This window comes from Triturus cristatus, chromosome 1_2 (assembly GCF_964204655.1).
Source record: "Triturus cristatus chromosome 1_2, aTriCri1.1, whole genome shotgun sequence".
NCBI lineage: Eukaryota > Metazoa > Chordata > Amphibia > Caudata > Salamandridae > Triturus > Triturus cristatus.
This window is the reverse complement of record NC_140580.1, coordinates 564,503,036-564,530,875: the sequence shown is the minus strand read 5'-3', so window position 1 is coordinate 564,530,875 and position 27,840 is coordinate 564,503,036. Positions and strand designations below refer to the sequence as shown.

The 27,840-nt window shown below is 42.1% G+C and overlaps 1 protein-coding gene across 5 annotated transcripts in view; it reads left to right on the top strand.

Annotated features, from left to right (window-relative positions):
- The window catches only part of BTRC (beta-transducin repeat containing E3 ubiquitin protein ligase), a 1,069,444-nt gene that overhangs the window by 227,894 nt on the left and 813,710 nt on the right, over positions 1-27,840 (top strand). For 4 of the 5 annotated variants that reach the window (XM_085606470.1, XM_085606468.1, XM_085606464.1 and 1 more), the window contains one exon: positions 15,840-15,947. The exons of the other annotated variant lie outside the window; for it this stretch is intronic. In XM_085606470.1, coding sequence (XP_085462596.1) covers positions 15,846-15,947 — 102 coding nt within the window. In that variant the 5' untranslated portion in view covers positions 15,840-15,845. The remainder of the gene's footprint in view (positions 1-15,839; positions 15,948-27,840) is intronic. 5 annotated transcript variants of the gene reach the window in all.

Here is a 27,840-nt window from a genome sequence, read left to right as displayed (position 1 = left end):
TGCATAAAGCCCTGCTTATGCACGGGACGGAATTGCGAGTTTGGTTTTTATTAAATGCATACGCTACTTATCGGATGTGTTAAATAACCCAACATTCGTTAAATTTCCGCAGGTCAAACCTGCCGAAATTTAGCAGGGGAAATATTATGGTATTTACCGTATTATGAAGATTTTGGTGCGTTCAACACCAACATCTGTCATGTTATTCACATCAACTCCTATTAGGTGTTATTTATTACACCCGATAAATAACGTACCCCATGTCGTTATTGATCAGGGGCATTAAATAATGCCTCAACTCATAATCAGGCCCATAGAGATTTTAAATTCCAGCCACAGTGGGTGAAGGTCCTATGTATCCAAGAAAATGGCTTGTATCAAAACATTAAGAATTGTTACAAAGGATCAGCGATTCCAACTTGCTTGCTATTAACTTCTAGAACTTGTGACTCATACACTGGGTCACTCCCAAACATCCCCAAAGCGTCAGCATAGATCTCCAAGTGACTCTACAGCAAATGTCAACTTAGAAGGAAATGCCTTTAACCACCTCAACACCGGCACCCAAATACCAATCTATGCTAGGCATTTGGCTATTTTAAAAAAATGAAGAACTCTTGATAAAAATGTAACACTAATGCCAATTGTAAACCCTCCTGAACAAAACTGCAGTAATTAAAACTGCACTCTACACACAGCTCAGTTTTAAAACAATATAAAATGAGAAATGGAATTAGATCAGGTAAAAAATCTTTGCATGCACGAACACATGAAAACGTATTACTTTGGCTCTCATTCAAAGTGTTGCAAGAATTTAATTTTGTAACCTGAGAGCCTTCTGAGAAAACAGAATTATTTCGGGAATCAGCATTTCGATGACCAATTCCTGCACTAATTCTCAGTTTTTAGCACATTCCTACCCAAACAATTTCCTGCCAAAACATGAATTACAATGAGTTTTTAAATGTACATTCTTTGTCAAATCAAATCAAATAGCTTTATTTGCATTTAGTAAATGCATAAAAGTACAAATAATTATCACAGTACGAATTGATCATGAGATGATTCAAAACAATAACATATTTATTTTAACAAATCCAGTTGGCCGCACACTGCTCGTCACACCAGCAAGTTGCCCCAAGGAACTCTGGTAGATGTAGTGGCGACGGCGAGTACGCCTATGCCACAGTGTTTGAAAAAAGTATGTGTCGCATTAGTCATCCCTGGACACGTGTTTCGAGGTAGTTGCCTCTCGTCAGCAGGGAGTAGGTAAGTGTAAAGGGGTGCCGCGTGGACTGCCAATAACGTAAAAACAGGTAGAGTACCTCTCATGGCGCGCAGGTGCTGGTCCAGAGCTCGTCAGCCCAAATGGCTCAAGGGAGCCTTTATATAACAAATCCAGTTGGCCGCACACTGCTCGTCACACCAGCAAGTTGCCCCAAGGAACTCTGGTAGATGTAGTGGCGACGGCGAGTACGCCTATGCCACAGTGTTTGAAAAAAGTATGTGTCGCATTAGTCATCCCTGGACACGTGTTTCGAGGTAGTTGCCTCTCGTCAGCAGGGAGTAGGTAAGTGTAAAGGGGTGCCGCGTGGACTGCCAATAACGTAAAAACAGGTAGAGTACCTCTCATGGCGCGCAGGTGCTGGTCCAGAGCTCGTCAGCCCAAATGGCTCAAGGGAGCCTTTATATAACAAATCCAGTTGGCCGCACACTGCTCGTCACACCAGCAAGTTGCCCCAAGGAACTCTGGTAGATGTAGTGGCGACGGCGAGTACGCCTATGCCACAGTGTTTGAAAAAAGTATGTGTCGCATTAGCCATCCCTGGACACGTGTTTCGAGGTAGTTGCCTCTCGTCAGCAGGGAGTAGGTAAGTGTAAAGGGGTGCCGCGTGGACTGCCAATAACGTAAAAACAGGTAGAGTACCTCTCATGGCGCGCAGGTGCTGGTCCAGAGCTCGTCAGCCCAAATGGCTCAAGGGAGCCTTTATATAACAAATCCAGTTGGCCGCAACTCTGGTAGATGTAGTGGCGACGGCGAGTACGCCTATGCCACAGTGTTTGAAAAAAGTATGTGTCGCATTAGCCATCCCTGGACACGTGTTTCGAGGTAGTTGCCTCTCGTCAGCAGGGAGTAGGTAAGTGTAAAGGGGTGCCGCGTGGACTGCCAATAACGTAAAAACAGGTAGAGTACCTCTCATGGCGCGCAGGTGCTGGTCCAGAGCTCATCAGCCCAAATGGCTCAAGGGAGCCTTTATATAACAAATCCAGTTGGCCGCACACTGCTCGTCACACCAGCAAGTTGCCCCAAGGAACTCTGGTAGATGTAGTGGCGACGGCGAGTACGCCTATGCCACAGTGTTTGAAAAAAGTATGTGTCCCATTAGCCATCCCTGGACACGTGTTTCGAGGTAGTTGCCTCTCGTCAGCAGGGAGTAGGTAAGTGTAGGTATACCTGAGAATATTGTTTGGCAGCCTACGCAGCAACCCTACACACATACCTACTCCCTGCTGACGAGAGGCAACTACCTCGAAACACGTGTCCAGGGATGGCTAACGCGACACTTATTTTTATTTTAAACTTTTGGCATAGGCGTACCCGCCGACGCTACTTCATGGACCACAATTCTTTGGGGTAACAAGCTGGTAGGACTAGCAGAGTGCGGCCAATCGGATTTTTGTTTACATTCAGGCTCCCTTGAGCCGGTGGGGCTGACGAGCCCATGGCTACGCACCTGCGCGCCTTGAGTGGTACTTTACCTGAGAATATTTTTTGGCAGCCTACGCAGCAACCCTACACACATATCTACTCCCTGCTGACGAGAGGCAACTACCTCGAAACACGTGTCCAGGGATGGCTAACGCGACACTTATTTTCATTTTAAACTTTTGGCATAGGCGTACCCGCCGACGCTACTTCATGGACCACAATTCTTTGGGGTAACACGCTGGTAGGACTAGCAGAGTGCGGCCAATCGGATTTTTGTTTACATTCAGGCTCCCTTGAGCCGGTGGGGCTGACGAGCCCATGGCTACGCACCTGCGCGCCTTGAGTGGTACTTTACCTGAGAATATTTTTTGGCAGCCTACGCAGCAACCCTACACACATATCTACTCCCTGCTGACGAGAGGCAACTACCTCGAAACACGTGTCCAGGGATGGCTAACGCGACACTTATTTTCATTTTAAACTTTTGGCATAGGCGTACCCGCCGACGCTACTTCATGGACCACAATTCTTTGGGGTAACACGCTGGTAGGACTAGCAGAGTGCGGCCAATCGGATTTTTGTTTACATTCAGGCTCCCTTGAGCCGGTGGGGCTGACGAGCCCATGGCTACGCACCTGCGCGCCTTGAGTGGTACTTTACCTGAGAATATTTTTTGGCAGCCTACGCAGCAACCCCACACACATACCTACTCCCTGCTGACAAGAGGCAACTACCTCGAAACACGTGTCCAGGGATGGCTAACGCGACACTTATTTTCATTTTAAACTTTTGGCATAGGCGTACCCGCCGACGCTACTTCATGGACCACAATTCTTTGGGGTAACACGCTGGTAGGACTAGCAGAGTGCGGCCAATCGGATTTTTGTTTACATTCAGGCTCCCTTGAGCCGGTGGGGCTGACGAGCCCATGGCTACGCACCTGCGCGCCTTGAGTGGTACTATACCTGAGAATATTTTTTGGCAGCCTACGCAGCAACCCTACACACATACCTACTCCCTGCTGACGAGAGGCAACTACCTCGAAACACGTGTCCAGGGATGGCTAACTCAACACTTATTTTCATTTTAAACTTTTGGCATAGGCGTACCCGCCGACGCTACTTCATGGACCACAATTCTTTGGGGTAACACGCTGGTAGGACTAGCAGAGTGCGGCCAATCGGATTTTTAACATATTTATTTTATACATTTTCCTATATCCTAAAAATATCATAATTTAAGTGCATCCGTATGTACAGAACTAGCAGCTATACATCGTAAGAGGAATATTTACACTAATTAATTTATGATTATATCACCCTCACATAGGCGTTCAATTTTTCTTCAGCAGTTTCTATTTATCATCTTAGAGATCAAGCAGCAGTTTAATTAAAAGAAGTGTTAAATATTGTAATAAAGTGTAGTGTCAGTTTTCTTAACAGAGGGAGGATGTACTGTTTCCTTTCCACCTTATAAAAGCCACAAAAGGATAGAATGTGTGACATTGATTGGTTAGACAGACCAAGGACTTGGTGTTAAGTTGCTTAGTTAATGTACAGATGCTGGGTATCCTGCCATGAGGGTAAAAAAGTTTAACTTCATCCTTGTTAATAAATATTGGTGGGTATTGTTGGTCACGAAAGAGAGATATGAATCGTGACCCGTGCGTACTTTGGACATTGTGTGGTAATGTATAACCGTAATTTTGCTTTGATTCCGTTGCCATCTTTCAACCTCACATTTGGTAAAAAAAACAGCCTCTTTAAACTTATTCTTAGGAAAGAACATACACTTAACAGGTGATGTGTACGAGAAAGCCAAACCCAGATCTGTAAGAGACTTCCTAACAAATGTAAGCCAGGGAATACTATTGGCTCGGTCAAGGTTAATAATATCATTAATAACCGATTGGTTCAACCCAACCGAGTCCCTTTTCCATATGCGCAACGATAAAAGGAGCGGGGCCAATTTAACTATATCAGAGATGAAGGGGAGGCCTAGTTCATTTTGTGCGATCAAATTTGAACAGCCTGGGTTAGCTGAAAGCAGCTTTCTAACGAACTTCTCCACTTTCTGCAAAGCACCCACTTCAGCTGTACCCCAGATTTCTGCGCCGTAGGTAGCTATGGTAACAGATTTTGCCTAGTATATTTCTACCATTTCCCTGATTGATTTTTTTCCTAATTTAGAGGCAAATTTCAACAGGGTGACTATGCTTTTTTGTAACATATCTATTCTATTTGTAACCATGGCGAACCAGTTGAGTTTAGAATAAAAAAATGCCTAAATACATAAAGGACTCTACACATTCCAGAGAGCCTCCATCTAAGTTAAATAAAATAGACTTTTCCTTCCCGTTCCTGCTGTTAATATAAAAGTTTTCAATGTGTTGATCAGAAAACCCAATTTGGCCATAAAAGATGAATAGGAGTTAATCAGGCGCTATAGGGCCATAGGTGTCCTAGCCATCAAGACCGCATCATCTGCATAGAATAGGGCTGGCAGCGGTATGCCGCCTGCTGATGGAACATCCAAGCACTGTGCGGTCAAGACTTCGTTGCATTTGTTGGTATATAGGGAGAACAGAAAGGGGGCGAGAACGCAACCCTGTCGCACCCCATTTTCAAATTTAAATGTCTCTGTGCATTCTCTCTGTTTTCCAAATTCAACTACATCCCCGGCCTCTCTGTAAAGTTCCCTGATAAAGAGAATTATGGATTTGTCCACGCCCATAGACTCCAGAAGAACCCATAATTTTGAGTGGTCCACGCAGTCAAAGGCCGCGGACAGATCCACAAAAGCCATATACAACTGGCCCTTCTACGCACAGACCTACTTTGCTGCTAGTAGGGCCAGATTAAGCCCTTGGTCAATCGTTCCCCTCCCCTTTCTGAACCCATAATGGGTCTCTGCTAAAATATTTTTGGAGGATGCCCATTCCTGCAGCCTATTTAGGAGCAATCTGCCCATTTATTTGGCATTGCTATCTAGCAGAGAAATTGGGCGATAATTTGCTGGATTCATGGGGTCTCCTTTCTTATATATGTGCATGATCACCGATTGTTTCCAGGATACTGGAGGTCCCATTTTAGAAACTGCATTAAAAACTTGTGTCAAGAGCGGGATCCATAAATCTTTGTGTGTAAAAAAATATCCAGAGGGACCCCATCCCTGCAGCCTTTAAGGCTGGCGATTGGGAGAGTGCAAGATCAATTTCCTCTATGTAGACATCCATCCCCCGATGGACGATCGTCGAGTCATCTAGATGATTTGTAGCTCTATCCTTCTCTACATTAAAAAAATACTCTGGAAGTGAGAGAGCCAGGAGGATTCGTCTATGTGGGTGTACCCGCCAGAATGCCTTGCTGTCTTTACTTCTCAATGCCTCTCCCAATTTTTCCAAAGCTTCATCCAGTAACTCCTTTTTCCTCACTGTTCTAGCTGTCTTATAATTAGCACACAGTGACTTTATTAGGCCTTTATTCAGAGGATTCCATTTTAGAGCTGTGTGAAGAGCTCTAGAGGCTTTCGAACAGTTTGACTCGAACCACCTTTTCGTAGATGTATTTCTCATAGATGGACATGTAAGATTAGATTTTATAGATGTTAGGATTTTGTTGAATGATATTACTACCTGGCCATTGTCAGTGTTAGTGTCTAGACAAGTTTAAATTTCTGGTAAGACCTCTTTGACAACCTTTGGGAGGAAATTAGTTGTATACATTTTCTCCCATTTAAGGGTAAATCCATTTTCTCGCTCAGTATCGGTTTTAGGGTATATAAAGGTCTTAACTTAGTGTGAGAGTTTAAATGCAAATAAAGCATGGTCACTAAACTCTGTCAACTCTACATTAGAAGACTTGATACTACGCATATTGCTGGACTGAGTGATTATAAAATCAATTGGCGATGTGGCTCCGTTACGTTGGAAAGTGGAAGGAGTTGTCCTGTCATTTGGTGACATGGATTTATTATTTTTAAATCCCAGGTTAACAGGAAACTGTTATAAATATTACCATAATTTTGATGCACAAAATTGGTAAGCAGCAAATCATTTGAATCGGTAACACCACAAATACGCTGATCTGATTTAAGGCAACAGTGTATATTAAAATCTCCAGCCCAAATTAAAAAGAGAGTTTGTGGATGAAGTGTTAAAAAGCATCCAGTATTTCCCCTAACTCGTCTGTCACATGTGTACGATTCTTAAAATTATCGTTATAAATCTTAATCAGTAACAGAAGGACTTTCCTAGTGGCTTCAACCAAGATTACGTGAAAGTGAGGGGAATTATTAATAAACTTCACCTTACCTAGGGTGATCGTGTTTGCAATAAGGCTAAGTAAACCCCCCTTAGATCTGCCAGCAATTGACGGGACTGCTGGGGTAACATAGGAATGATAAGCATCTGCAAACACAGGCTGTTCTGACCAAGTTTCCTGAAAGCAGATGATATCTCAAGTTAGGAACACTTTATGCCAGTCTGGATTATCTTTTTTGGATCTGTATCCCGCTATGTTCCATGATAGAAACTTTGTCTCTGATGTAGTCTTGTGAGTGGTGCACATCGTTGCCGGGGAGATAGATAGAATATCGTTATTTCATATTGGGACAATGCTATTTGTTAAATCGGGACCAGCCAGGTGAGCCCGTTCTACAGATACCAGACCATAACCAGTTTGTTCAGGGGACAGTCAATCACAAGCCTCAATATCTTCCAGCGGTGAGTACCTGTTAAATAAGGCAAGCGGAGCAGGAGCCACCTTTGCGTGCTTAAGACGGGGTCTCGCAGGTTAGTTACTCTGATTAGCGCATGCTGTTGCAGGCCTGTAAAAGAAGCCAAGTGGAACTGCATAGATCTGAGACAGGAGAGAGGGGGTGGCCAGCAGGCTTCCTAATATAACTCTAACCAAGCGTTCATTATCAAAATTTAGAATTACACAGTCATTATTGTTTTTATATCGGTGCCTATCCACTGTGTTCTTCTGGCTTTTATCAAGTAATTTTGAATCAAGTGCCTACTTTCTGAGTCTTGGTTCAGCCAGTGTCGGGCCTTGTCCATAAATTGCATTGAAGATTCATTTAGATGTGGGCGCAATAAAGGTACGTTTACTAAAGCTACAACAAAAGGGCACGCAGCACGAGGAAGATTCATATGTTGTTGGTTTAGGCTGTTTTATACCTGCATAGATGATCGGTTTGCCTTAACCTGTGTACTTGGTGTATATTGTGGTTGCCCTTTATTCCTTAAGTCTTGTGTGGTCATCTGCGTTGGACGGCACCAAGGGTCAAGACTTGCATGGTTAGTCCTGCTAGATGACATCTCAGTTAATGTTGTTGGATGATGTACAACTTCATAGGTAACCAAGAGTTTTGGCAGGGCACTAGGAGTGGCTGGAATAACCCCTGGGTCTACCCCCACTTGATGTGCCAACCTAGACTGCGATAAACCTTGTAAAATACAATCTGTAGAATCCAAACGTGCATAAATAGGTTGCAAGAGTTGTTTAAAGTTGTCCAAGAGTGTAGCCCAGCTTGGAGGACGAGCAAAGTCTGTGGGTTGCTGACCATTCGAACAGGATGAATTCACAGGCGTGGCGATCTTTCTGATCTTTTTTGCTTGACATTTAAGGGATAATGTTATGTTGCCTCTTTTTTTGTTTCCCATTAACAGAGGTGAGGGCTGTCAGTTTCCCCCTATGTGTGGTAGCAAACTCTATGTATTCCGTGGGTGATCTAGCAGTCACAGGCGGTTCTATTGGGGCAGCCCCAACTGTGATAGTTGCATCCCCCTACGTAGGTTGAACAAGTGTGGTAGATAGTTGGCCCGCCCCTAAGCACAGCGAGAGTCTCCTTTCTGTAAGGGCAGTTTCTTTCTCTAAAACTGAGGTTGCTCTGGCCAAAAGGTAACTAAAGTAGTCACAGTTACCTCCTCAGTTGCTGAAGGCTTTTTCTTCCCCATTGTGTCTCAACAGCAAGGGTGCGTAGACGTTAGTAGGGGGGGCCCAACTCAGCCTTCTCCGGGGTCCGGACTGCATTTGAACACCTCCTGGCGCAAACAAAGATCGTGGGCGGTTCCTGCCCCAATGCCTGGTGGGGGCCTCCAAGCAAGTGCGTTGTACTAGCAGCAGTGATAGGGTCCAGATTGTATATAGGAAACAAAGGGGGAAGGCCCAGCCCAGCCACGTCCGCCGCAGACGTGCGCAGATTGTCGGTGGTGACAGCCGCAAAGGCAAAGGCTTCTGGGGCTTGTATGCTGGCTACCCCCTCCTGCTCGAAACAGGCTCTTTGTCATTTGTTGTGCATGACATTACTGCCATGATATAGCCACACACATATAGTGGTTCTAACATTGCTGCTAGATTAAAAAATCTCTTTCTTCTCATTGTTGTGAAGCAACCAATTATTGGATCTTAGAACACATTGATGCCCACTAATATGCTTGTAATTTCTAGTGAAAGACCCCGGTTTCTAAGTTCTAGACTACAGCTTTTTATATACTACACTTGATGACATGTTGACCCGTAGAGATGACATCATGTGGTTTAAAGATCCATAATCAAAGAAATCCAAAACAGTGCATGCGAAAAAATGAAAAAGATGAACAGCTATCTTTAATAGCCGTTTTTCATCATGTGTTGTTTTCCTTTTTGGCGATGAATAATATATTGTATATAACAATAGATGCTTGATTACATAATGTCATGATGTATAAACTTTAAGGTAATAAGAATTTCACGGCATTCCCTGACACTCCATCAAATTTCTAACTCTCCTAACAGTAGCCGAAGAAGCAGCAAAACAGAGATCTTAGTGCGGAGGTAACCTCTGACCATTTTTGTTTTCAGTTCATCAAAAAGGGCTGGACCGATAATATGTTCCCATATTCGGTTAAAGGGGGCACTCGTATGCTGTGCTTCTCCTTATAGTGAATGCTGATCTGAGCTTATGATTTGTATGAATTTATTAGAGGGGGTTAGCGTGAAATTATAGAAGTGAAAATAACAACTCTTGAAGACCCCAACCGGTCAGAGAGAAAATCTTTGCGTAGCCAGCCAGTCACCAACATTCTCAGGATCAACAAAATTTATCAGATTGAAAATGGCAAAGTCAGTAGCAGCCAAAATGTCAACAGCTTTACTGGAAAGATTCCTGACATGAAATGAATAATTTCCAGTAAAATAGTGTCAAGCTAGTTTTTATTAGGTTTAGAGCCAGCCCATTGCTTACCATTGGTTAGCTTTACTTTCACTCTCTTTTGCTTGCTTCTCATTTGATGATTTCCATTCCTCTTCTCGTATTTGTCCCTCCATTGAAGCATAGTAATCTTTTTTAATTGGATGATGTGTGTTCTTCCACTGCTTACATTCGGGCAACTACTTTTCCCGTGCTGCTTCCCCCTGTCAAATACCCACACACTGTGCATTCTGTTTTGCTCACTCCATCCCCCAACCCCCGCTCATCCATTCTTTCTCTAACCTGGGGCTCATTTTTTGTATTTAAAAAAATGTATTTCCACTCCTCGACCTCAAGTTCCATCACTTCTCCCCTGCCCACCTCTTGTTGCTTCCACCTCCTGAATTTACTTCTTCCCCACCTGCTCCTCTATTGCCCCACCACCACTCCTGATGCATTTTTTTTTCAGTTTTTTTCCAGGGGGCGAGCAGCTGCCATTTGCAGTTGGGCCACTCTGTTTTCAGAAAGTTTTTTTGTACTTTTTTTTTAACTGCTTCTCTGTGGCCGGAATTCCCCTGCTGAGCGTGTGAATTCCACGCATGCGTGGTTTGGACGGCTCCCGGCCATCCTCCGCACACGCCCACCGTGACATCAGACTGCCGGGGGCCGTCCTATGCATCAAAGAGGTTAATGTACCACTCCAAGTGGCATCCACCATCTTGGAACAGTAAATAAATAAAATAAATACAATTGAAGCCATTTTATCTTGTATGCATTCATGCATGGTGACGCATGTGCACCTATACGTCAGCATGCATGTGCGTGCATATGTTCTCACACATGCACACACATACAGCATGATGCTTACACACACATACAAAGTCACATGGCAGTTGACAGCAACTTGGCGCGTACATACACAGGTGCATGTTCATGTCACCATACCTTTTTTCTTTTCTTATGCTTTTTTCCAATACTGCACAGCATGTGCACAAAAAGCATTTGTTTTTTGCCAATAATGCATGGCATTGGCAAAAGCAATTGCAAGGCCAAAAGGGTAGACCTGTTGGTTTTGCCAGTGCTTCTTTCAGAACACTGTAGATAACTTGTGAGCATAAGCCCATAGCTCCCATCTGGAATGATCAGTTTGCTCAGAAATATCAGGGCGATACAGAGTATCATATCAGTCAAAAGTAATTGTTTTTGATATATTGTCAACTTACCATTTGTGGGATAATTGGACATAATTCATCAAAAATATTTCTAAGTCACTTATTGCCCTAATCACATGGCCTTGGTATAGCTGTTGAATCTGAAGATCTGGGCCTGTTATATTTGCCCTTTTGAATGTTCTAGAGGACTGGCAGTGATAATTTTCATGTCCTTGCTATCCCTGCTTCATCGTCGAATATATTGTTTTAGTATTCTTCTAAATTGTGTATATCAACATTACACCAGTAAAGTTCTCTGCTCTCTGTGCAATCTTCTTGAAGGTCTGTAACCGAGAGCAATTAGTCAAAATAATTATGATGTTGTGGGAGATTAAGACTTTTGTATCAATCTTCTGCTGAAGCAACTCTACCATTTCTAAAAAGCACCCCTTTGTCTACTAGAGGCTTCGACCTCTGGCATAGAGTGTGCTGATGGTATCACTTAATTTTGGCATGCTTCTTTTATCATAAACACTTGCCATTTTTTAGTGTCCCTGCTCTCTCTTCCAAGCACACATTTGATGGAAATCTGCTGTTTGTGATTCACCATCCTTCAAACATCACACTGGAGACTCCACTTTTCAACATCTCTCAGAGCAGACTCTGCTTGCCCTTATTTAGCCTTAAATGCTATAATTCTCCTGTCATATGTTTGACAAATGTTTTATTAAGATTCTCCATGGAGGCCAATAGCACTAGCGTCCTCAGTCTCTTTCATCCTCATGACAAATGGTTGCTTGGGTCCTGGCCATGGAAAGAGAAGATCATCCTGATGTTTCTTAGAGGCTGAACCTCGGGCCCCCAAATGGAGATCCCTCTGGGTTTTTGTTCCATATATATTTAGTTGCTAAGCTGCCTGCTCCTGTCCAAGGTCGCACCAATTCGTGCCAGACTGCCCCCACCCCTGGAAAGCACTACCCAACAAAACATATAAATCTGTGCTCATTTAATCATGTAGCAAACATTTTACAAATGTTGCTATAAAGTTTAGGGTGAAGGTCGTTCTAGTTTTAATTGCTGAAGAACATAAAGACTCCCTTCAACCACCCCTCTGTAGATCTATTTCACTTCCAAATATAGGCCCTAAGATGTATATTCTTATGCACCTAGCATATAGTTCATAAAGTAATTGTTTTTTTAATAGCCCTTCTCAAAAAGGAATTCTGTAAAACCAGAATATCCATTCATAAGAGTAGACCTGTGGGCCACCTAAGGTATCAAGCATTGGCGGGTGTTGCAATAGATGCTGAATGGTCACCGATGAAGGAGAACCTTGACAGAGTTTTACTACAAACGTTATGGTGCTTTAAAAAAACAAAAACAGCTATGGGGATCATTTTAATATTTTCAGATTGATTCTTTACAAAAACAAAGAGCAGAACTGGGATGCTTGCACTCTTTAATTTTTAATTTGTCTCTAAGGCCCCTGCTTTGTCTTTAAGGAGAAAAAGCACTGTAAGTGGATTAATGCTGGGTACAGTGCACACAATATAGTTAATATTCAGACAGTATTATACTATTTGCCTTTAAGATTAAGAAATCTTCACTCAAAATACTAAAAGTCATCATTGAATATACAGCAGTCACAGGACATAGACTCCATAGAACAAAGTCAGAGTGCATACCCCTAATATGCTATATGATAAGGCAATCATAATAAGAGATTCTAGGCTGAGGCTGCAATGGGGACCTATGAAGTACCTCTGGCTCATGTTAAAAAATAATGTGGAAGTCCCTGTCGAATTATATGTGGACCTCACCATACAGAAAATATAAGATTTAACAGAGAAGAGGCTTCCTAAATTCTTGACCAGATCGGGTCAGTTAGAGTTCATCTACCTAACCAAACCACCACCAACTAACTTTATCCCACTAAGATTCCTGTTGTTTTTCTGACTCTATATACAAGATAGTCGCCAGATTATTATGGAACAGTGCAGAAAAATGCCGACTGCTAAAGCCACATATTGGTTTAAGAAATCGCTATCTGTCTGAGATAATCAGGTGAATCAGTCTTCTACTGTCTCACTTTGAATTTAAGACTGTCTAGGCAGCTGAAGTGGATCCTGTAGCATAGTCTTTGTATGGTTCACTGTCACAACAGTTCATCGAAATATCACTACTTAGATGCTATTGCACAGTTGTGAGCTCCACTGATACTGCCACTACAGAGAAGGTCACTATATTGTTAAAGTTAAGAAATTTAATTTCCATATACGATCATATCATTTAGGGATACAATTTAATTTAATAATATTATTTAAAAAGGGCCAGGACTATCTATTTCAGGTAATTAGTTTAACATGTTTTTTATTTAAATGAATTGAGTACTAAAGTAAATGAATTTAATTGAAATCACAGAAAATGTATTTAACTTAAAATTATTGACAAATAAATTAGGTTTGGCATTAGACGTAGGTTAAGTTTAATTATTAATTGAATTGATAAAAAAAAAAGAAAAATCCAGAATATGGTTTGGGTAGTATTAAGGGGAGGCTAAGGATAATGATATAATTAAATGTAATTTAATTTGACTTTATGGACAGCCTTTGGTTAATGATAAATAATTACATTTATTTTACATTTAAGGATGTTTCTAGAGTTGGCATAAAGATTACATTAAGGTTAGTAATTATATTAAGTTGCATTTTATTTGGTTTAAGACGAGGACTGTTACACCTATAATTAGATAAACTGACCTTCAAGGTATTAACTCACAGCCATGGGCATTCTTACCAGTATTTTTTTATTCTGAGTCCTGCTGTTCTTTGTCGCAGGCTTTACATTTTGAGGCTGAGGCATGACAGGGATAGTCAGATGCCTGAGCGCTTTAAATTAAAAGGAATGCCTAGTCCCTTACCTTGTTCTAAGGATTTTGATACCTTCATTTTTTCTTCATAAGTCAGTTTGCAATACCCAGGGAGTACTACACTGGCTAAAGAAACTGGCAACAGATGGAGACTGGGTACTCAATTATGTAATAAGGTTTGGAAGAACTGTCAGTAATCAGAATCTTATCACTTGATCCCTGTTCCAAGCCACATTCCTGTTTGTAAGAGTAAATACTTCCGAAGTACGACTTTAATCCTAGAGCACTCATGACCTTCTTAGAAGCATCTATTTAATGTACCAGTGAGCCAGATATGGGGACCACTGTGTACTCCAGACAGAGATCAACAACAGTGGTAACAAGTGGCAAAAGGTCAGGGTATCAGAATTCCCAGAACTAAACGTACATAGAACTAAATTACGCCTTCAAACGATAGTCATCAGACTTCCTGTAATGGCAGTGTCAAAAGGATGAAGTAGGAAGGCCTCAGAACTATGGCTCCTGGACCACTAAAGAGTCAGAGAACCAGTTACACTCACCTATGGCATTCAGCTGAAACCTCATTAGAGAAGAGAGTAAAATATCCCCAGTAAAGAAAATACAGCCTGGGGGGCACAGACAATCTCTAGTAAAAAAATGACAGAGTAAGCGTAAAAACATAACAAAATGCTACAGAATAAGCGTAAAAAAATGCTTAAAGCTGGTAGGATGCACAAACAAAGACCCACTGAAGCATATGAAAACACACACCCTAAGCATCAGCAAAGTCTCTGCACAGAGCACTCTAAGTCTTCCTTCACATATAGGAGAGGTAGCTCACTTGCGGTGTCTGGTGGGGCTACTACCACTGGGAACATCCACCTAATTACTTAAACTAGAAAGGTTATGGGTTAAGGATTCTTTCAGCTGACATCCCCTGCCTAGTGATAGTTTCTGTTTTCAATAATGCTGATGGGTGGGGGTTCATTTAAATGGGGGCACACTCAAAGAAGTCCAACACCATAGCACCACGGGTAACTAATGTTGGATCTGGATTATACTGCCAGGATAAAAGATATCATCCAAGATTAGACAAGCCTTTAACTGGTCTAACATTCGGTGGTGTGTGGGGGCACAAGCAAGCAGGCACTAAAACCAAGATCAACACCAACCTATGGAGAAAGTTCCTGCTGATGATTCTGTGTATTAAATTATGGGAAGGTCCAGAAGGTCAGGGAAATTGTCAGTTTGACCCATATTGATTTATGTAATCCCTTTTTGCTCAGATACTGCCTCAAAACAGTGCATACATAATATACAAACTGTATTTTCACAAGAGGCTATTGGTTTCTAACAGACCACTGTCCAATCGGAAGGTGCACTTTCACTCCATCTTCAAATATTTAAATGATGGTGTGAAAAGTTGAGGCAGTCCCCAGTGTGCATTACCTTTGCTCTGCTATCTTAACATACCTATATAAAAGTATTTTTCACGAATTTCCAGTTTTTTGTAATCTGGTATACTAAGGATTTGCACAGGATTCCTCCTCTGTGAATGAAACTTTAAATCTCCACTGCCCACTTAAATGATCTTTACCTACTCTGGCAAAATAATTTCACTAGTACACTGTCATATGCTTTGGCTTTTTTGTGTGCAGGTTTGATAAGAGAGGAGCTCTACACCTATGGTACATTTCACCAAACCTAGCCTTAGTTAAACCCCGGTGGTGATCTGTATTTTATTTTTTGCTGGTGTTTTTCTAAACTCTCCTGCCTTCGTAATGACAGCCATTTGAATCTGTAATTTCACCTGATTAAAATATTCTACAATCAAGATTTAGTAGGACATTCTGTAAGGATGTTAGGTACTACTAGCATTGATTTTTTTTTTTTTGTCATGCTTTACCGTCTCATAGTCTTTTTCTCTCTACAGTGCTCTATGCCCAGATCTTTATGGCTAGGTTGCTCTAGCCTAGCAGACAGCATGCCTTCACTAAGATGCCTGTATAACCCTGGGAATGACACGCTCAACGTTTTTCAGGTACTTTCTTGCTTGCTTTTGTCCATTTATTTTATGATGATGATGTGTGTTTTTGTGGTATTCGGAAAACTGTCTCGGTTTGTATTTTAGTGGAACTCTGAAGATTCTGCCAGACTGGGACACTGTTCTAATGGAAATTTTGGCCATGGGCCATCTCTAAGTAACTAAATCTGCTGATATATATGTGATATATTTCTGAATATACATACATTAAACACACTCTTATTTGTGATGTAAGTTTATCACACCACTTAAGTAGTTTGATATAATTCATCAATTTCAATTGGTGTTTCAAATTTGAAACTAATCATTACAATGTCAGTTTTGATCTCTATTATAAAATAAAACAATTTGCAGTGTAGCCCAATGATATAATGAGGAAAGAACATGGGGTGAATCTATCACTGTAATGTGATATACATTATCTAGGTAAAGCAATGCTTCTTAAGTCCTTATTCACTCTGCCACAATCCTGGTTTAATTCATTTTCTGGCCTGCCTATATTAATTAACTAACTGCTGACCTGGCTACACTTGCGAATGGATTTAGTATTTTGTAATACAGTAACAATTCCATTTTATCCTTGGAATGATGACCACATATTCGCACCTTGTCCTGATGATGGTCCCATCTGATAAATTACTTAAGGGGCGTAAATTAACACTAAAAGATTACAAGACTACGAAACAAAGTTTTAACTGTATCTCCAGACTGTTGGTCTTCTTCTGTAAAATGGTGCTGGGTTTTTAACTGTGTTCGGATTTATTTATTAAATCACCCACCTAAACACTGATCACTGCGCCACGCACACTGTTATATAGATTGATCCGTTTTTGTCACCATTTTTCGAATGAATGTCAAAAAACTCATGTTATTCTTTATAAGGAAATGCCATTTGAAGAAGAAAATTCAGATATTATTCTTCCACACATTTCCTTTTTTGTACTTTGAATGAATTAAAATGACATACTAGAGCACACTATTACACAACAGATGTATCCTGGTGTTAACAAGAATCGCAGAGACACTACAAAGCTAATTCGAGAAGAACCATGTTTCCAAATTTTTAGAAAAAGTTGCAGGAGCAGGCTCTCTATGATTCTCAAGAGGAATGATGTTCCACTGCTTGGTTTCCCAGAAAATACACGCCCTAGCCATGCTTTTGTGACTGATTGTAGGCCTAGGTAGTTGACAGTAGCTGCAAGAATAGTTCTGATGGGAATGGAATGAGAAATTCTAAGTTGAAGTAAAGGAGGGTGAAGCTGATGCAAGGCTGGGTGACAGAAATTCAAAGTGTCTTCAAAATCGATTGCTTGGAAACACGCAGCCATTGAAGAGCGACCAGATAAACGTTGACAGGAGAACAGGAAGGTAACCTCAGAATGAGCCTGGCAGAAACACTCTAGATAACTTAGAAGCATTGGATGATGTATGCAGTAAGATTTAAGAATAGGGAAGTGCCATAAACAAAGCAGGAAATGATGATGGATTGTACGGCCATCTAATTGAAAAAGCTGGATGACTTTACACAGCATGCAGATGAAGAGCAATAGTATGGGACGACGAAGCAATGTATTGGATAGTAGGTGGTCAAATATAAGCCCAACATTTTTTGCAGCTTCAACTGGGTGAAGTTCAACATCCCACTGCTGAGTCAACTGGAAGGGGAAACCAATGATCAGGTTCCTGTTTTGCCACTGTTTATATTTAAATAGTTTGATTTTATTCAGGAGCATACCACCTTCATACAAAGATTAAAACAGTCTTACACTGGGTCTAACTCGTCATTGAAAGAGACAATAATTTGGGTCCCAACCCAAAGGATTGCCTAAGCGAGGTATAGATTAAATGTAGTAGGGCACAAAGGGGAACTTTGGGTAACAGTACAAAGTAGGGTTTTAGATACAGACTACTAAGGTTATAGGAGGACTTCATGAGACATTTCAGTGAGATATGAGGTTGTTGCAGGGATTCTCCACATACACAGAACTATGTGCAGGATTATGGGACCTCGGTGTATAGGGACTGTGCCATCCTACCACCTTAATGCCCATGAGCCCAGGATCGACTAGCTATAGTGTCTCCCTTGCTCTCCTACACACTCACAGAGAAGCAAATGATTAGAAACCCCAGAACACAACACTCCCGGATCTCTCAGGAATCGCAGTTATAAGACACACCTTTTCGCTCACACTCTCGTACCTGTCTACAGTAAGATCTGACCGAGACACGAATATGGTTTAAAATGTTTATTTTAACTATCGTGCCACAACAAGCAGAAAAATGCATAACACAAATATAGTTAGCATTGCAGCTAGGCCAAACATCATAATGGGAGATGTCATCATATAAAGACAATGGAGAAAGGACTATATTGCCTAACCTCCCTCCCCTTGGTAAGAAGAAGATATATTTATATATAATAGAAGATCTTTGGGCTTTGTCAGCAGACCCCATACCTTAGACTATAGATGGTATTTCTACATCGTAGGTGCGTGTTGCTCTTCTCCCTGGAAAGGTCCCTCTCCAAGTGTGTGTCACTTAAACCTGTATCCCCATAATATCCAAGTATGAGTCTCCAGCAGCAGCTGCATTAGTATATTTTGTCTAGGTGCTAGGGCCTGACCAGAAAGGAATAACAAGGGTCACTGTTTATCAACCTTGCTCACAATGTTCAGACTAAACTCCAGGAACAGGGAGAGAACGAACACAGCAGACAGTTCTCATGTGAAAGGCATAAACAGTCTTGCAAAAATAAAGCCATGTAGTAACGTGTGCAAAAGCTGCATCATGGCTGCAGGGCTCATGCTAACTTAGCAATGTTGTCAGAGACACTGTTAGCGATTCCAAATGGGGTCGCAAAATGCTAGGCTCATGAATATTAATGAGCCACTCGCAATTTGCAACCCTATTGGGAATGGCTGGCCCTCCCAGGGATGGGCTCAGCAGACCTCCATGTCTGGGACTGCATTTCAATAAAGCAGTTTTTTTTTAAATGCAGCCCGTTTTCCGTAAAGGAAAACGTGATGCTTTTTTTTTTTTTTTTAAATGACCCGATTTTGTTTAATTTTTTTAGGGCAGAGGGACCACTGCCTGCCCTTAAAAAACGATTTCTGAACCTGTCACAAAGGGATCCCTTCCCATTTGCGACTGCATTACCACCCTCTTGAAGAGGGTGGTAATTTGCGAGTGTTTTGCGACCGCAATTGCAGTTGCAAAACATTGGTACATGGCTTTGCGGTCGCTATTAGGAAGGGAACGCCCCTTCCTAATAGTGAGTCTCTAAACACTACTTTGTGAGTTGCAATTTATTTGCGACTCGCAAAATAGTGTTTGTACAGTGGCCACAGGTTTTTAGCATGCGCAAACGGGTCGCAAACCCGTTTGCGCATGCTAAATACCGTTGAACATTCGGCCCAAAGTTGGATAAATTAGCGATTTTCCAACTCTTAGACCATTGCCTCCAGCAACCCTTATCACCTGCTTTGTTAATACGTTGTGCTTCCTAACTGAGAATCACTATGGGGGGGTCTGCATTATTTTTTTATTAGAAAATCGCAGCAGGGATCACAACAGTGACCCCCAACTGCCACCATGTCAGAGGGAAACAGCAGTAATAACAGCTTCAAGGAAATCAGAAAAAAATGCGTTATCCCAAGATGGGGAAAGCAGCAGCTGCCATTACATCAAAAACCAAATCATCAGGTACAAAGCAGCTACCACGGTAACAACAGCTGCAAACCCAGCATGCACCATGGCAGCAGTCACGGGTGTATTGATAGCAGCGAACATAGTAGGGTCCACAAAAGCCACAACATGAGTGACCAGAGCAGTGAAAAGTGCTGTAACCACAACAGGGACCACAGTGTTAACCAGAGCTGCCACAATGGCAGCAACAACTTGTACAATAGCGGGGTCAGCAGGAGCAATAACTGCTGTCACCTAGCCACCACCACATCAACAACAGTGTGCACAGCGAGTACAACAACAGTGTCAATAGTTTCCAAAACAGCTGTAACCACAGCACATACCATAGTAGCTACCGCAGCTGTCACCACAACAGAGACTACAGCAGCACCCACATCTGTAATATAAAAAAATGGCAGCTTCACCTTGCATGGTAACCAGCAGTGGCAACTGTGTATACCACAGCAAGGCCCCCTGGAGCAACACCAAATACTAGCAAAGTATGGACCACTGCAACAACTTTAGATGCCACAGTAGCCCGGCTAAAGCAGCATCCATATCAGGAACGTCAGCATTGACCATAGCAGAAAACGCATCTCTACTGCACCAGGGACTACAACACTGATCACAAGCTACCATTAATCCTGCAAATGAAGTGACTGTAGCAGGAACCTAGCAATGACAACAGCTGCCTTCATGACAGGGACAACATCAGCAACACCAACTGCCAGAAATCTAGGGGCAACAGATTTGACCTCTATTTTGACCACAGCAGGAATAGCAGAAACAGCTGCCAATAGCTTGAACCACAGTGGTGGCAACAGCTGCACTACAGCAGGGGCAATAACTCCAACAGCGGACAGTAATGCAGGGACAAGAAGTAGTGACCTAAGTTGTAACAACGGAGAAAAAGAAAACCGTGATGACTAGAATGCTTGGTTTAATCTCAGTCACTAGTATAACTCTAGAAAGCATTCCAGGCCATCATATTTTAAGTCACTGTGACACTACAGACAGAAACCAGTCATATTCACATCAGCTTTGGTCCAGCTCCAAAAGGACCAGATCAGCCCAACATGTTGTGTCCTCTGTGAATTGGAACAAGCGACCCTCGATAATTTTCTTCTGCCTGTTGGGCTCATCAATTGAGGTACAACTTGAGACTTAGGGCAAACAGCTCCCATGTCTGGGTATACGCTTTGCACTTAGTGAGAAAAACAAGCAATCATTAATAAAAACCAATCGGTCTAGCTTTACTGTGCTTAAGTATGCAAGCACAGATGTGCACAAACTGTGTGCTTTGTCTCTGTGCAACCTCTCTTGCTGTACTTCCCATAAATGTTGCTGTGTTTTTTATTCACCAACGTTGTGGTGCCCAAAAGCAGGTTAATACAATGACAAAGCACAAACAGTCTGTGTGTATTTGCACCTGGTGGCATTACCAGTGCTTGTCTTATCGTTGTATCTGTTAAGTGTGCGATCAAAAGTGCCTTGGGTGTTTCTACTGGATGTGTAACCTTTATTTGAATATATAAAATGAATACATTTTACATTAAAAAAAACCTTTTAAGTTAATGGCATTTACACTTACATTTAAATGCAATATGTTTGGTTAGGTAATGTATTTTAAACAATTTGGCTTGTATATTATGTTTTTTGCTGTATGCGCCAACCACAAAGTTTAAATGCATGCACTATGCAATTTATTGCAATAGGCAGTCAATATTAAGTAAGTGAAAATAATTGAGTAGCTATGGCATAAAACCAATCTCCACCCGGAGTTCTACTCATGGAGACATACGGTTAAAATGCTGTCGCAAACAGAAGAATTGTAAGCCCTATTTCCAGGACAACAATCAAGAGAATGCCATTGTCTCCAATACTATCACTAAAATGTCTCAGAAACCTGTCTGTTTCTTTGTAGAGTTAAACATTTCATGAAGAAGACATGATTGGGTGAAATTAAGGTTGGAGGCTTCTGCAAATATGGGTTTACATGGCTTCTCTCCCACCACCATTTCAGAGTGTCGAGATGCCACCAATCATGCAGAAAGTTTTGGATTCAAACTTAATCCTCCCGCAACAGTCAGGTCCAAGTCAGATTGTTCATTTACCTCGCGGTCAGCACATTTGTGAGAGTGGAGAGGGATCTTCTCAAACTTTAAATACATGTTATGTCCAGTGGTAAAACCCAAGCTCACCACCTGCTGCAGGCCCTAGTGGTGTAGCAGTGAGGCGAGTTCTAAGAGATGTCCAGCCAGAGAGGTTGGGTGTGATCCCAATGTGCACGGGTGCAAGCCACCTTAATAAACAGAGGCAATGTGTATCTAGAGTCCCTGAAGTGCATGGGTAGAGTAATTCTGTTTGGTGACTGTTCTGAGGTGTCCTGTAATGGACAACAGTTTGATCTATGTCTCTGAAAGACAGTAGGCAGTAGAGAACAATAGAAAACAGACAATTTTTCATCCATAACTAACTACATCTCTGGTGCTCCATAGAACAGAATAGGAAGGAAACCCACTTATGGTAATTGTATGGCAAATGTAACTTAAGGGCCTAAGAGCTACCAGAAATAATAATGGCTGCAAGGTATACTCAGTTGAGGGTTTTCATTAATCCTGGGCGGAGTTCGCGGGGTTGCGCTGCGCGAAACTCCGGCGTGCTATGCAGAGCTCCGCACGCGGCAGAGTGCAATTGAAAAATGCTGTTCACGGTGATTTTCAGTGCCAGATGCTTGTCCACACTGTGCAATCATCGCGAACGGCACCATGCACAGCGCAAGTGAGCGCTGCTTTCCTTTCTGCCGCTCGAGTAGACTTTTACTCGAGCTGCAGCTTTCTCAACGCGAACGGGCAGTTTCTCAACGCGACCGGTCTCGAGCATACGCGACCACTCGCAATGAGAAACCTGACCCCCCCCACGTTGGGAAATCTCGCCGGAAGGTTTATTTTTCACGCTCGCGCTCACCAACTTGAAGTTGACGATCGCGAATGAGGAAAAATCTCGCCAGGAGGTGGATTTTCCTCGCTCGCGCTCGCAACTTGACGTTGGTAAACGCAAGCGAGGAAAAAATCTCCGCTCCGCAAAGCGGAGTTTTTCAGAACTCCATGTAACGCAGAGTGCGGAAAACTCCGCAAACTCAGCGAGCGGAGCGGAGTTCACCTCCCAGGCCTAGTTTTCATGAGGATATGAAGGTGATATGCACACACAATGTGTGGATATTATAATCCTGAGGGCCCCACCCTTGCCAGAAGGAGGAGGGTGTCAAGGTGTTGCTCCTTAGTTTCATTCTAATAGCTGTTGTGGAGGATATGGTGCAGCTTCCCAGGAGATTCAAAATGTTTCATGGTCGCAGTGAGGGGGCCAGAAAAATTATGACAGTGGGCTAGGATGCTTTTCAAGTTGATCTAGGGAGCTATACTCACTGAGAGAAGGTGACATGAACAGCAGCCAGGAGGCTGAAATCTTTATTTTTCCAATTCTGAGAAACTCGACACTGAAGAGATGGAGTGATTTCCAGTCCATGATATAGAAGTTGCTTTAGGTTGAAGTCTCACCCTGATTAAGTACAAAATTATGCATGGCCAATGAATGTAGGTCATATGAATTCACTCAAATTCAATCTGCTAGAGGATCCCTGAAGTGCAGAAGTGGTGTGGTAGAAAACCTGTTCACAGTGGGACACCGTTTCCTAAAACTAACATATTTGACTTTGCCCAGTAGGACTTTTCAAATGTTCATTTTGGACACAATAAGATTTGTGTTTTCTATGGTTGGACTCACATTTTGTTTACTGTATTTGATCTTACTAGTCCGCCCTCCTTACCCCTTTTTGAAATTGCAGTGGTTGTAGAGCATTGTTTCCACTTAGTGTTGTGTTTTCTTGAAATGGCAATTGTGTACCTTTTTTGGTTATAGTCATAACTCCCAAAGTTTTTGTTTTACTAAACAGAATTGTTTAAAAAACAGTTTTGACAGGTCTGGTATGTTTTCTCTTGTAATACATTACTTACTCACTCTGTGACAGGCATTGCACACAAAGTAGCTAAGCTTGCTGAGTCCTCTTTTTGCAGCCTACACTACCAAGAAGAAAATTGTCCCATTTGATTTTTGATTTCGATAAATTGAAGCATTTTAGAATATAAGTATGATCTGTCTTTGCTAGTTAATCCATTTTCTAGAGGGATTCGGATTGTTTATGAAAGACCAGATGCTTCTGGAAACTGTGAAGGTGCTGCAGGTCCTCTGGATAGTATGATGCATTTTATCAGATTCATTATATGCATGCTTTCCCCACAGATGGTCCAGCCTTATGAATTTCACATTGCAGAATGAGGGTTTCCATTCTCCTCAGACAGTGTTCAAAGACTTGCTTTGTGTGATTCCCTTCCCTCTTCACCCTGTGCCTTCCTTCTCTCTTCGCCCTGTGCCTGATGGCCTGGTAAGATGGAGAGCCACTGTCATACTCTCACGGATGCTCACCCTCTGATGCACCTGTTGTTTGCCCTGACAGTTCTCAGTGAAAGATTTTTGTTAGAAGTCTGGGTACTCCCCCCATCTTCTAGATTAATTTCCATTTTCTCCTTTTCCTCTGGTTCCTCCGTGCATAAGAGTATGAAGAAGCAGTCTGTTAGAAAACAAGTCTCTTGAGGGAAATGGAATGAAACAGTAGTGTGTTTGGGACGCATGAGGGGTTCCCTTTTTATTCCTTGATGATGTCCAGCACTCCATCTCTCGAGATTAGTGACCCAGCTCCAACATTAGAAGGCACTTAAATGTCCACCATAGGAAAGCTATAGAATTCCTTGAGAGATGGAATGCCCACATCCTAACCTAGCATCCAAGGGCACAGGACTCGTAGATATATTGTTTATCAGAGTGATTTAACAGTTCTAAGATGAGTCTATAGAAACCTATTGGACACTGTTGCCCATAATTTTGAGATAGCCATTGAGATCTTTGAGGCAGCCTGAACTATGCATAGATCTGTTTGTAGTTTCAGCACGTGTTCTGGGGAGCACTGTTCTAGCTATTTCTTCCAGATCTGTTCTTCTTCTAATATCACCAATAGCGGGCAGCATTGGCCTCCTAGAAATCAGAAGAGTCATGTAAGGCAAACTATTATGTGCTTCCTTTGAAACTGGATAAACCATAGCCAAGTCAACCCTCAAATTCGTGATGTGTTTTCCACAGAGCCTAAGGTAGCAGTTGCACATTTTAGTAAGATCTCTTCTTTTAGAACAATACCCAGTAATAATTAAGAACAAATTATTACAGAGTCAACAAATCTAAGCACAATGTAATGTAGGGGCTTCCAGCGACCAAACAGGTGCAATGTAGTAACTCCAGTTCATTTTTCTGCAGTGTAATACCTGAAAACACAATCATGCCAAGAATACCCATCCAGTGGCGTAACGAAACTTGAGGGGGCCCCCCTGCAGGGTACGTGGAGGGGACTCATTTGAACTTTATCTGGAGCTCTCCAGCCGAAGTGCGGTGCTGAGGGGGCCCCCCGGAGGTTGGGGGCCCCCAGCACCGCGGGGGATGCGGGGGCCTGTGTTACGCCCCTGTACAAAACCATGAGTGTCACTACCTGGAATTATTTCTCCTGGCTTTTGAGCAGGTATTGCTTCTTAACCCATAGATCTATTTTGTAGTGTTGAATTGTTTTTAGGCTTCAAATCATTGCAGCATGAAGATAATTTTTCTCCTCAGGAAAATCCTGCTAAAGAGAGCTTAGAAAAGGCCCTAGTCATGGGTTTTCCACTCCTTAACAGTGGGCCTTACTTCGGTGCCATGTGTCTTTACCAATAGTCTCTTATACCTGAACCATAAGCATTTGATGGCAACAGACAATGATTCCTTGATTAGAGATCTGACTATAATCACCTCTGACATGGTTTTTCATAGTTTACTATTCAATGACAATTCTTGATGTCAGTCGATGATCTTCCTGGATCTCAAAATTTCCACAGAATATGTATCTCTGAGACTTACAACTCAGAGCTCCAAGCAGGAAATAAAACAGTATTTCCTGTTAAAATTAACCATTTAAAAGTTTGGTCATAGTCCGTGACCTACTCTCAACCTGCATCAAGACAGTCTCCTCTGTTTTACTTAACCTCCTTTAGGACATCTTGTCAAGAGCATTGAAAACATAGTAGCTCCTTTGAAACAAGAATATGTTTGAACCTAGAAGCTAAAAGAGACCGTGTTTTGTGAATTCAACCAACAGAGACCTAGAATGCTTTGATGATATTTAGATCAGGCTCTGACCTGAACTTGGACTCTAAGCCCTGTTTTGTTGGCTGCAGAGCTTCATGTAAAAGAGTATCGACCAAGGAACATTTAGTCCATCAAGTGAGACTCCCCTGTGACAGTACCTTGGATCTACTGACAGGATAATTTGCAGTTTGAAGCCTTTAGAAGCATAAGGTAGAGTTCTCTGTAATCCTTTTGCTGCTGAATAATATGTTGGAGGTTTATTGCATAAAATCTCTTGCAGGATCCTGGTCAATAACAGGCTTTGTCAACTTGCTTAAACATTAACTAAGTTCTGTCTCAACTGTCATATTTCAGGTCAGATATGTTCACAATCCAGTACAACATTAGTGAAAACTGGATTTCCACAATCTTCAAGCATTTCAGCAGAGGGCATCTCCCTTCCAGAGCATTTGCTTCAATACAAACCTATTCGGATCAGTGCTCGATGGATCTGTTTGTGGACATTCCAGTTTCTAGGCATCTTTGACTGGAAATTGGACCCGAGAATCATGATGACTATTGGGGACCTGCAAGAATGGACCTTTGATTACCATACCTTTGTCCCAGGTAGTGTGTCAGATAGCCTCACTGACCTTAGTCACTCCAGTTTGAGCAAATTAACCCTGGCCTGTCAGGTTGTGTCACCTTGTAGTAGGAAAACCCCATTTCCTTCCTGACTCGTAAGACATTCTAAGGGAACTAGAAGTACAACCCCCAACTCCCGGTTCTTTCTAAGTGGCCGTTTGGCAGATTTCAGGGGTTCCTCTTAACCGCTTGAGCTTCTGGCAGAGGTTATATCATCCTTTTATACATCTTTTTATTCGCACAACGAGTCCTGCAAAGTTTGTCCCATAATCAAACAGGACACAAGACCTTCTACGCAAAACTATTCAGGCCCAAACTTAGAGCAGTGCCACAGAAAGCCTCCCAAGAAATCATTCTCAGGCCCCAGTGTTCAGCTTCGCAGAGCACTGATGATACTGCATTCCTACTATAAATGTGTGTGACTGCACTTATTGTGCTGCAACTCATGTCCCCTTTGTAACGTTGAAATGGAGCCTACATTCAGTTTTAGAGATCAAGCTGTTTTCTGGTGTTGATTGAACCATAACAACATGTGAATCTGGTACCAAGTTAATCAAACCAGTGAACTCTCTCAATGGGATTACTGCTGAAAGAGAAGATGCATTTCAAAGGCTGTGTGGGCTTTTTAATCATGAATTTTGTTTTGGCAACATTAATAGTCGGATCCTAGCTATGTCAGTATGCCTAAAAGCCTCTAAGGAGGTGGTGCACGGAGATTGCTGTAAGCGACAGTAGCACTGTGTTGGCAGCTTACATAGGAATAGCAGTCTTGTCATCTCCTTTTTTGAGTGTCTTCATTTACGTTGGCTTAATATGCTCCTACTTCGTTGATAAACAAGGAGAACAATAAAGGGGTTAGACACAGCCCTTGTTGACCCCAGTGTTCATTGGAATTTCTTTAGTGCGGTCACGAGCTCTCCCATACCTGATTCTAGCTGACATTTTAAAATGCAAGCACTGCAAGGGTTCTATCATCCACTCATGCTCCTCTTGCCTCGACAATCCATACCAGAAGAGATTCCGGATTAGTGCCATTAGCTTAGATATTTTGAGTTAGATAAGATGCAACCTAATGGCCTGTTAAGTTATGCTGAACACTTTTTTGAATCCAGCCTTGGTGTCACTTATGGTATGTATGTTATTACTATCTGCCAAGTCATGGGTTTAGTAAGATCTTGGTGTAAATTTTCCTTACCATCTCAATGAGCTAAATAGGGCGATTATTGGCAGGATCCTTATGGTTAACTTTTTGAAATTAGGTTGACCAGACTCGCCGATCTTCTAGAATTGTGGAGGTAGCCCCTTTTAAAACCTGCGTTAAACTGAGAGGACTGCACTGGAGCCTGCACTTAGGGGT